The sequence below is a fragment of the Mixophyes fleayi genome, chromosome 2, assembly GCF_038048845.1.
Source record: "Mixophyes fleayi isolate aMixFle1 chromosome 2, aMixFle1.hap1, whole genome shotgun sequence".
Taxonomy (NCBI): domain Eukaryota; kingdom Metazoa; phylum Chordata; class Amphibia; order Anura; family Limnodynastidae; genus Mixophyes; species Mixophyes fleayi.
In genome coordinates, this window is record NC_134403.1 from 373,857,585 (window position 1) to 373,869,934 (window position 12,350).

Genomic DNA, 12,350 nt, shown 5'->3' on the forward strand with positions numbered 1-12,350 from the left:
CCCTGTGATACATAAAGACACCCACTACTCATTGGCAGGAGGGGGGGGGATAGTAAGGCTGAAAATAGGACGTGGAAACGATGAAAGAGACTAAAAGATCACAGACTATCTTATAACTATGTATACTGTTGTTCATTTAAAGAGGTCACCAATGCAATAAGGGGTAATAGACACAAATATATTTACTACAAGATAGGTGGTACTTGAACTCTGTATATGAAAGTAGATAAGTCAGTGGGTTAAAAGGGAGTATAACCAAGAGTAGTACAAGTAAGAATAGAGCTTATTAAGCATTCATTGCTGACAATTTCAGGCTATTAGAGAATACCAATGTAGATTCCACAGCGCAAGATAGGCAGTAGGAACAACATGGTGATGTAGAATATAAGACATATGTATATACACAGAATACTTGTCAGAACTGATCGGGAGAGGTGTGTTGCTACAATGTACAACAACACTGTTATACTTCTTATATTGAAACAGTATCAGCCACTGGTTTCTAGAACGCAACCATACATATTGTTCACTCTGAAGCTACTTACAGGAACAATTTAAAAGAGTTAAACAAAATATATGTTCATTCTGTAATAAAATATGTATGTATAAATGTGAACATCAACCATAAGTTTGTGTGAACTCTTGCCAGAGTTCTCATATGACATTGTGGGGTTGTGGGATTGGTTGGTGAAGAGTAGTTACTGAAATGACAATGAGCATGTCGACTTTTCACCACTTTCTCCAAATGTGTCTCTGCTCGAAAATGATTTAGGAAATGAGTGTTACAGAAGTGGAAATGCTGGATGCTGCCAACAGTACTGCATGAATAGAGTAGCCTCCGCCAAGCCAAGCATTGGAAGGAAGACCATGAAATCTCATGGATTGGTCGGTACAAAATGTTTTGCCAAATGAAAGTGATAAGCTTAAAACTGTTGGCTTTCGCCTACCGTACCAAGATCAGTCTTAAGATCTGTTGGCAGACTTAACTTTCTTGATCCTTTAACTGAAACAACAGAAAAAGGAGAATGTCATTATTAAATGCCAAATAAAATTATAGAAGAACAAAAATGACAATATGTGGAAAGAGAGACTGCAGGGCACACAGAGGGGCAACCAGACCACTTGTAGCAGAACCAGGAAGACTGGCTTCCAGTGAGCAAAGGGCTTCAGAAGGTCACATAGCTTCTGTCTATCAGTGAGAGCTATGTTGAGTAGTTGGATTACGACATGTTTTATTTATTTTGATACAAATAAATATAACATTTACTCTATAGCTGGCTGCACCTCTGTATTGCTGACCTTCGGTTATGAATGGCTGGAAGCTGAATGTAATTGGATGTAGCAATAAACAATCTATAATGGCTGGTCTAGTGTGAGATGCTCTAAAAAAGTAAGACTGGGCTGGAGAAGTATCCATGATATTTCATTACTATGACCAGTGGAGGTTTTGGCAGTTTTTCAGGAGTTAGGTTGTACTAAATGTTTGTGAAAAGTCTGCAAAGTAGAGAATCCACCAACAATGTTGTAATATGATCCAGAAGTACTACAGCCTTCCTACAGCATGTAATCATCAGCATACAAACTATAGCTCTCCAGATGGACAAAGATTTTATTATTATTGTTATCTTTGACTTATAAGGCGCCACAAAGGGTCCGCAGCGCCGTACATTACATATACAGAAAACAGAGAACCAAGACACAACATGATACAAAAATATATATTATTATTATTATTATTAATTTTTATTTATAGGGCGCCACAAAGTATCCGTAGCGCCGTACAGGGACAAACAAAGGCACAGTACAAGGTGAAACGGCACAGTACAAGTAACAGTAAGCACTATAACTCAGGGGGCTCAGGCACAGCATGAAAGAGAGGGAGGGAGGGGAAAAGTGAGTATAGGCAGGTAACTATGGCCCAAGAGGGTGGGCACAGATGACAGGTTGAGAGTCACTGAGGGGAGCGGAGAGAAGCGAGAGGAGACAGAGGGCAGAGGGACTGAGAGGAGGTGAGCAGAGGAGCTGGAGAGCGCAGTTAAAAGTGATGGAAACAGGAGGTAGGAGAGCCCTGCTCAAAGGAGCGAACAATCTAAAGGGAGGGGAAGACAGACAGACACATGGATGAGATGGAGAGACGGGAGAAATGGAGACGGAGTCGAGGAAGGGGGAGAAGGGAAGAAGGGATGAGAAAGAGAGGTAGCCGACCGGTGGGAGTTTAGGCATGAGACTGGAAGGCTTTAAGGAAAAGGTGGGTTTTTAATGTTCGTTTGAAAGAGGACAGATATACAAACACAGGTGACAAGAGTAAAGCAAATCAGATTATTTCTGGGACAGATAGTGAAAGGGATGGTAGAAATCAGTGAGAAGAAGGCCAAAGCTTAAGAAAACAGGGAAAACAGGGCTAGGGAAGCAGCCAAGAGGTACAGGGGGTGATGGAATAGTAGAAGGAGCACACAAGGACAGAGGGCCCTGCTCATGAGAGCTTACATCCTAAAGGGAAGGGGGAGACACAAATAGGGTGGTACTTACTGGGGGAGAGAGTTAGGAGGACTGATAGACCTGATTAAAGAAATGAGTCTTAAGGGCACGCTTGCAGCCTTTGAGAGTAGATGCTAACCTGATGAGATTTCCTTACATTCCCTACAAGTTCTGAGACTCTCCCAGGAAAGCTGTAGTCAGTACAATGTATGATGAATGGTACGGAAAACTAGAGGTAATTCACAAATCAACTACAAATCTCTTCCCTAAAGAATATGTATGTGGCATTATCAATACAATCAAATCAGATAGATGTACGGTATTACCACAATATGTCAGTTTTTTATTGTGAAGTGAAAGGGACTGAATAATAGTTTCATGGTGAAAGAAGACGGGTTGTGATGGCCTGATGGTCCCTGCTTAGTTTACACTACTAATTAAATTGATTTCTCATAGATCTCTTAGCTCTGATACAAAGATTTTGTGACTGGCAAATGGGCCTAAAATCTTGTTATAAAAAGGTGGTGTTAGATGTCAGTTTTACTCAGGAACCGAACATGGACCACTGAGAACTATATAAATCAGTTAGGTTATAGTTTATCATGTAATATGACAATACCATCCATGTGCTGAATACACTAGTAGGACCCCATGTCATCTGAGCGAAGCTAATACAGATAGATCTGGTTGTTTGGGCTGAAAACTGTATTGGGCACCTCTAAGTTTCAGTTAAAAGAGGTTAGACAGAGAGAATGTTATAAAACATGTAAATATATTGTGAGAGAAGAGTGGATAATGGAAACTGAATGAAAATTAAAGATGGATACCTGAGGCTACGATAATAATTAGAACAATATTTTACATCATACTCTTATTCAAATGTACTGTACCCAATGAACTTATGAATGTACACGATAAATTTCTATCTGATAATCAGGGGCATGCTGGGTTGTGGAGAATCTGCCCCCTGGGCTGGTACCATAGTGGACTACCTTGGGCTGGGTCACTTGCTTTTTATCCCTGTAAAATGTTCTTAATATGCTATTGACTCAAGTCTTGCCCCTTGGGGTAAAATTTGCCAGCCCTCCCATGCTGATAATGTCCCTTCTTGGAGTTAAATGTAGTCAGACATATGCCTCTTCCCGTGCAATGACTGTATGTATTGTGATGTGATTCATGCCTGAAGGGAAGAACTCTGGCCATGAAGGGCCGTGAACAATGAACTTCTTATCTACCTCAAAGATGCTCTATGAAAAAGCCATATTGGTTTGAATAAGTTAGCATTAAAGGTGGTTCACGATCATATTTATGTAATAGATAAGGCTCCAGTGGTTAGTGCTTCTGCCTCACAGCACTGGGGTCATCAGTTTGATGCCCAACCATGGCCTTATCTGTGTGGAGTTTGTATGTTCTCCCCGTGTGTGCGTGGGTTTCCTCCGGGTGCTCCGGTTTCCTCCCACAATCCAAAAACATTCTGGTAGGTTAATTGGCTGCTATCAAAATTGACCCTGGTCTCTCTCTGTCTGTGTGTGTATTAGGGAATTTAGACTTTAAGCTCTATTGAGGCAGGGACTGATGCGAGTAAGTTCTCTGTACAGCGATGCGGAATTAGTAGCACTATATAATAGATACATGTTTTGTTCACTATAGAAATTGAATACAACGAATAAAGCTTGGATAAGTGCCAGCCAATGGGCCATATAAACTGAAGTTAGTATGTCTATTCCTGTATGAACTAGACATCCGTGTATGCATGCAATAAAGAAGAATTTGCTTTTCATCTGACTCTGCATTTAGAGATTATTTTCCTTATCAGTATGTTACAAACTGATGCACAAAGCGTGAACATATCTTTTGTGCCCCTTTCCTTTATTTCTATAATACATGGTCCTGGAGACCATCTTCCTGAATAGGGCCACATCCACTTCTCCTGCTTCCTGCTCCAGATTATAAACTGTGGATCAGCGTAGTAAACCTGAAGCGGCTGCGAGACACCTCACACAGATTGTTTTTTACGGTAGTGTAAAATAAGTTATGATCTTTTTAATTAAGCAATATATAGCTTTCATAGAAATAGTTAATGTAGAGGCCATTTAGTTAAGAATGATTAACTACAGACCATCGTGGCTAAAGGAGTTCCAATTAGATTAATGACCTATGTGTCAAGGGTGAGAGGGTTTACTTCTTAAAGCCATAGAAAGAACTCATTTATAGAGATAACATATATAGAGATAAGAACATAAGACAGTCTGGAGAAAAAGTTTTACAGATGTCTTTGTACAATTGATTGATGGTCATAACTACAATGTAAAGGATTGTGTTAATTATTATACTATGTAACCACAAGAGGGTATGCCGTGTTTTCTGTATAAATATTAGTACACCAGTTTCAGTAAAACAGAACTGATTATTCCAGATCAATTCTCCAGTGCGCACCGTACACCTGAATTAGGAGGGATTTTACAGGTGGCAAAGGTCTATTGCCTTTACCAGGAAGTAACACTGTATTTTGCTGGCACCCCATAGAGGTGTGAGCAATATCAGTAAAATAGCTCTTCTGCAATGTTCTTAAGATCATTGCGGACAATTGAATCTGCCCCATGTCTATTTTAAACACAATCATTAGACAAATGCTAATTTCTATCTAGACTATTCTGATTTTCTGCAGGACACTGGAATTTTGGTTGCGAGTAGTTTTAATAAGTGGTACACAGGAGTGTAATCCTTTGAAACTACAGTATGCAGGGAAACAGACTATTTATGGTGTAGGTGATATACTGGGAGTCATTTCAGATTTAAGTATCCTATTTTACAAATAAAAGCACATTTTCTGTCATTTAGAGAAGAGGACGCTTTTCAATACAGCTAATGGTTGTTGTTGTTTCTACCAACTGAGTACTGTGAAAGCTGTATCAGGGTCTGTTCTGTGAGATACAACTAACACAGCTGAGGAGCTAGTGGTTATCCAGCAATGTATGTGTCATACTCTGTCCGGGAATGGTTAGTAATTATTTAGTATATTTAATTACAGATTGATATTCCTGCCTGTTATGTGTTTGAAATGACACTATACTTTCATAATATTATTATTACTGTATATTATATTCTACTTGTAGTGGGCGCATGGCTGGGCAGTGGGTAGTAATCTGTAGGGATGTATGAATGCAGTGCAGGTCTGCAGCATGGATAATAAATCAGGATGTACATCATTTAAGACACTAGGTTAAATTAAACATGGGTCATACTGCTCAGTTCAAGAACTTCCACTTGAACTCTCGGATATGATAAATATATTTTCATCCAGTCTGATCACTTGCTAATAGTCTATCTCTTCTGCATGTGCTGCATCCAGAAGAGTATGCAGAGTGTTACTGATTATCTTCTTCCAGTCTCCACGCATTTCACGCCATCTGCCATTTATTGCACCAGCCCTCTGCTCCCGTTACCTTTATCAGCTAATTTACTGCATGATTCTGCTGCCTTTCAGATACCGTCTTCAGCTGATCCCACTCACTGTGTGACCCAGCCAATAAATTATTTTTACAATGATATTTATACACAGTCTTTAGTTGAATGAGCCAGATACAATGACATTTTGCAGTGAATTATCAAGACAAATTCCTTGGAATTCAATATCATAGATGCTTTTTGGAAGGTAAGTCAATGGGAGAAAAATAGATTTTAATTGCGGTAATAAATTCTTGTCATAATGATCTTAGCAGTAGCTCTGCCTTGAGTGCTTCTAATTACTTGGAGCAGGCAGTGTTTACATTAGTGGCTCATTAGCTGACCTGCAAGTGGACAGATTATGCGAATGGGAATGAATGGTCAGAACTTGACACCCAGCATCCGCTGAGTTTGAAGCAACATGTTAGAATAATAATATTAATTATGACTGAAAATTGCTATTACCATTAATGCGACATTGAAAGGCCAGGCATTTCTTCAGGGAGTATGATAAAAGAGAGGTCAACTTGCACAATGAAACCTCTAGCATACTTCCTTTATATTGATGATTTGATACTAATCTGGACTGGCTCTGAAGATGAGCTGCTGACTTTCCATAAAAATTTCACCAAATTTCACCATTAGACTCACTTAACTACTCACGATCTCAGATACATTTCCTGGACATGACCCTATACAATAAAAACAATACTATACAAATATCAGTCAATCATAAACCTACAGGCCGCCCAGCATATCTGAGATGGAACAGCTTTCACCCAGGACACATAAAAAAAGTCCATCATTTACAGCCAAGCTCTGAGATACATTCGGATTTGTTCAGACAGTGAAGACAGAAAATAACACCTGCTATCACTGAGAAATACATACCTACAACAAGGATACTATCCAATAGTTATAGATCCACAGAGCCATAAGCATCCCAAGGAGTAGCCTCCTGGATTACAAACAGAAGGAGGTTAACAGCAGAGTGCCCCTAGTGGTCACTTACAATCCTCACATGAACATCTTGGGGAAAATTGCTGCTGACCTTCAAGGAAGGTCCCTGATGACTCTTGTGAGAGGTTTGCCTGTGATCTTATTTATGATCCAACCTTGTTCCTTCATATTTCAGAAAGACAATAGACTGAAGGAAATATTCCCAGATTTACTGCTCCTATCATATAAACAGCCTCCCAACTTAAGAAATCTCCTCGTTAGAAGTGCCCTCTGATCACCATCAGAGACTGGCACCTTTCCTTGCAAAAACAAAAAAAGCAAAACCTGCACCCATGTTCTACCAACACACACTGTACACATACCCAACACACCACAGGACTATAAAATCTCTGACACATTCTCATGTACACCCTCCAATGTGGTGTACATAACACAGTGTAAAAGGTGCCCTGAGGGAATTTATATTGGAGAGACCAAGCAGAAACTGCAATCCAGGATGAATCTACATAGTCCCACAATAAAGAAGACTCTGGACACCTCCGTGGGTAAACACTTCTCTGCACCAGGACACAGTATGACAGATTTAAAAGTCCTAATACTGAAAGGTCTTTTTAAACATGACAGGGAGAGAAAAATATGGGAAATCAAGCTGATAAGAACATTCCAGTCATTGACTAAAGGACTTAATCTAACAGTTGGATTTATGAGCCACTACATGGACACACTTGACACCCCACAGCTGAGTGACTCCAGACCTCTCAACTGGTAGGACTTTTACTCTTCCATCGTAATGAAAACCTCCTTTTTATTACTTTAGCTTATCTTAATGATGTATCCCCCCTGTACAAATTTCTTGATGTAACAGCATAAATGCTGTGCCATTTTCTCAGTCATGATTTGTAAACTTGCCTGATGAAGGGTCCTCTGTGCTCCTAAAGCTAGCAAATATAATAATCACTCCTATAATACTTTTGTCTTTTTTGACACGAAAGTATTTAACATCAAAAAGAGAGGTAGGAGAGACTGAACAGATCTATTAATGTGACTTATGGCTGCTCCATGTGAATATTGTTTTTGGAGCAATACCATTTAAATAGATGATTAAACAAATTGTAGGATACACTAAATGGAAAACTCTTTAATTCCTTAGGGGAAGACCCCTGCAATTTTTTAGCATGATAAAGTCCAAGATTACATGATACTGTGTGAAGTCTATATGTTCTCCCCATGTTTGTGTGGGTCTCCTCTGGTTGCTCCGGTTTCCTCTCAGACTCCAAAGACAAACTGGGAGGTTAATTGGCTTCTGAAAAAACAACGTGTGTGTTTCTGTGGTTGGGAAAATAGATTATTCGCTTAACTGGCATTCTAGTTGAACCAATGAGCAATACGATGTAGCACATACCCTTGTGTTTCAACCTCCCATTGTCCCATAGAATGTAAGCTTGCGAGCAGGGTTCTCTTACCTCTGTCTGTATGTATTACCCAGTATTGTTTTATTAATGTTCGTTCCTTTATTGTAAAGCGCTACAGAATTTGCTGGCGCTATATAAATAAATGTTGATGAACTGGAACAAGAACTGTTGGGAATGATTCTCTGTAAAGAGACCTCATGCCTCAGTGATTTCACTGGTTAATAGTGAAATGATAGGCTGCCTTCTTGTGGATTTTGGTTAAGCACAGTACTCATAAGCTCATACTTTTGAGAAAGCTTTTATATTACCCATCTAATAATACTGTCATGATGAAAACCTATGTTATCACAGACTTACACTGGATATATATTTACTGATAATTCCTTTGCCTAAAAATACTCCATGGCAGCCTACACAATGGGTTAACTTCCTTCTTAGCTTGAGTAGAGGCAGGAAAAACAAATGCCCCCAGATGGTATGCAGTGCAGCTCTCCTGCTCCCTGGTGTCTTTGAGAAACCTCCCAAGCTGACCATGAAAAACATAAACAGACAACTGTGGTTACCATAGAGATTTAGAGGGAAAGCTTATTTCAACTTCAATCCTCCATGGCAGCCTACACAATGGGATGTACGCAAGCAAGGTGGGCTCAAAAGAAAAGAAAAATGAACACTTGCAATGTATAACTGTAACTTTTATTGAGTGGCAGCCTGAAGAATTCTCTCACACTGGGCATCAGTAGAAGATGTCACATCCACCAGATAACACTTGGTGAAGGTGTGAATGGATGACCACACTGCTGCTTTGCAGAGAACTACCACTGATGGCTGAGTCCTTTGTGTCTGTGAGCTTTCACTGTTCTCATAGAGTGTGCGTTAAGAGTTTCTGGCACAAGTTCATTCCTTTTGAATGACTGTACAATGACATGTTTAATCCATAATGCAAGAGTCTGTTTGGATAGGGAGTGTCCGTGACAAGGTCCTGTCAGATTGACAAAGAGCTGATCTACCTATCTTACTTTTGTCGTTCTTAGACAGATACAGATTGCTCTGAATAGGTCCAAAGTATATAACATTTAGCTGGTTGTGACCAGATACATTTAAGTATAATTTCCTGATTTATAAGGAAGGTGGAAACTACTTTATGTAGGAAAGCAGGGATAATTTCCAACACCACCTTATCCATACAGATGATCAGGAAAGGTTCTCTCACACCATAAGTGTGAGCACCGGACTTAACCCTTTAGTGGGTAATTGGTTGCTATCGTCTTTACACCATAAGGCATGTAATTGTCACCCTACTGCAGGTGTAAAAGATACACCTCCTTACAGGGGTATATGCGTGTTTCAGCAGGTCTGCATTAGCATGAATACGCCTTTACTGTACTTGGTCAACATTAGGATGCCTATTCCTTCTACTGTCCCTCCTCTCCAGGCACAGGCAGGCATTAAGTGCCAGAATCGTGCATGCCTGCATAGGTGCATATGTGTGCCAACATTCTGGGCACGCACAGAGTAATTTCATGTAAGATGGACTATGCAAACTGGCGTATGTCCCACTCTGCACCAGCACCTAAGAGAAGACACCTGACCTTTCAGGGTTTACAGAACAAGGCCTTTATTAAAGCAGTGGCTGGATCCAGTTTAGTCTCACACCACGGGATAAACTTCTTCCAAACTTTGTAATCACCTGCAGAAGCACATCAATCACCTTATCAGAGACTCCCTTGTATCTTAACAACAGAATGTCCTCCACCCAAGGCATGAATGCTGATACTTTGATCATCATAGTCCGACTCCTGCTCCTGGTACCTCGATGCGTTGTAAGAGGGGGACTGTAGTTCGGTCATCTGAAAATATTCTGCAATGTTTGTGCTGTACACGAGGCTGAAAATGCTAAATTGCATTTCCTGAATGTATGCGTGCAGCCTTCTTTCATTTAACTTTGAATCCTGCCCACATAGAGGAGCTCCCTGATGACTCTTGTGTGAGGTTTGCCTGTGATCTTATTTAGGATCCAGCCTTGTTCCTGCATTAACAAAAGCACCTGGGCTGTACTGACTTGGAAGATGTGTTCCAACCTCCCTGTCAGTAGGATGTAATCCAGATACGGACAGAGACTGATTCTTTGCTTTCAATTATGCTAAAAGGGTAAACAACACTTTGATGAAGATCCCTGGAGATGTAGCAATGCCAAAGGAAAGACAGGTGAACTGGAAGTGACGACCCAGAACAAAGGGACTGAGCAATTTCTGGTACTGAACTGCAACATGGAATTGAAAATAAGCATCATGAAGATCTATGGGAATGAGGAAATCCCCTTTCCCAATTGCAATGAGAATAGAATTCACAGACATCTCTCAGACCAGGATGGTTGAAAAATCCCTGAGGATCTCCTCACAAGGAAGAGTGATATGTAATGATTTCAATTCCACTGGAGAGGATGTAGTTTGTGATTTCACCAGATGAAATTCTATCTTGTATCCCCTGCTGAAAATATCTTGAACCCAATGATCTTGGTATCATAAAACCCGTCCTCGCTCCTGCGCTGTCCACTCTCTGCGATCGGAAGTGTCACTTCCGGGTATCTGCGGTCACATGATCGCTAAGTTCGGGATGGGGAACTTGATCTGCTGGTTATTTAAACCTCACTCTGACACTCGGTGAGTATCAGAGCAACTTGTATGCTTCCTGCCCGTCGGCAGCAAGTGTCTGCTAGGGGGGGCGATTGCCCCGATCGCACCCCCTGGATCCGCCACTGGACTCAGCTGGCTGACTATCCACCACGGTTATCTTGTGTTCCTGACCCGACTTGTTTGACATTGCTTCTGCCTCCTGCCATTTGTCTGTGCACCGAACCTAGGAATTCCCTCACATTGAGACTGCCTGCTGATTCTGTACTGTTCTGCCAGATTGTGTACTAGTTCCGCTTGTCTGACTACGTATTCCTACCTGCTCATCTCTCTGCTAGTGCTACATCTAGAGACAGACCAGAGGACCGCGACCTGCGGGCTCCTGGCAGCTAAGCCCATCCCGCCTTGCGGCGGTTCTTGGTGAACACCAAGGAGTTTGTTAGACTCCGCGCCTCTGGTAAGCCAGTGCCAATCATGATTAGCACTAAGATCCAGTTTATCCATTACACTTGGTTACTGTAATTCTGCTTCCCACAGGAATTAACATAGTCTGTGTTGGGAGAGTCATTTGGAAGCCTTCTGTCCTGATCTCCCTTCATTATAGAGATGAGCGGCTCGGATTCCGCTAATCCGAGCCCACCGGAACAGTGCGGATCCGAACGGGATCCGAGCACTGTTCGGATATTTCCGGCGGGCAAAAAATTGAAAACGAGGCTCTGTCGTCCAAGTCTCGCGTCGAATTTCGCGAGGGGTGGGAGGGAGGGCCCAGAACAATTCCATCTTGTACCTCTTTTTTTGGCATTATGTGCTCAAGCTACCTCGGTGCAACCTTTTGGCCTAAAAACAATATTGTGAGGTGTTCAGAATAGACTGGAAATTAGTGGAAATGATTGTTATTGAATGTTATTGAGGTTAATAATAGCGTAGGAGTGAAAAAAAACCCACAAAACTGGTTTTTAGCACTTTTTATGTTTTTTTCAAAATAAATCCGAATCCAAAACCTTAAATTCGAACCAAAACCTGTTATCAGGTGTTTTGCGAAACAAATCCGAACCCAAAACCTCAAGCAAATCCGAATCCAAAACACAAAACACGAGACACCAAAAGTGGCCGGTGCACATCCCTACTTCATTAGCATTGAAAGGGGTGTTTTAATGCCCTGCATCACCTTACCTTATTGGCTTCCAGTCCTATATATTCTTTCTTCTTTGAAGTGCTCCCATGATTAAGAGGAAGGGAAATATCTTGACCTTCAATTTTGTAATCTTTATAATCAAAGTGTCAAGTTCATCACCAAAGAGTAGAGAACCTTTAAAAGGAAGAGTTGCTGAATTATTCTTTGATTGTGCATTCTCTGCTCATGGACCCAGCTAGAGAGCTCTTCTAGCAACCATAGCTGAAGCCATAGTTCTATCAGAAAATA

The 12,350-nt window shown here is 40.9% G+C and overlaps 1 protein-coding gene across 8 annotated transcripts in view; it reads right to left on the reverse strand.

Moving 5' to 3' along the window:
- The window catches only part of STXBP5L (syntaxin binding protein 5L), a 280,722-nt gene that overhangs the window by 44,350 nt on the left and 224,022 nt on the right, over positions 1-12,350 (reverse strand). For 4 of the 8 annotated variants that reach the window (XM_075197466.1, XM_075197462.1, XM_075197463.1 and 1 more), the window contains one exon: positions 953-1,003. The exons of the other annotated variants lie outside the window; for them this stretch is intronic. In XM_075197466.1, coding sequence (XP_075053567.1) covers positions 953-1,003 — 51 coding nt within the window. The remainder of the gene's footprint in view (positions 1-952; positions 1,004-12,350) is intronic. 8 annotated transcript variants of the gene reach the window in all.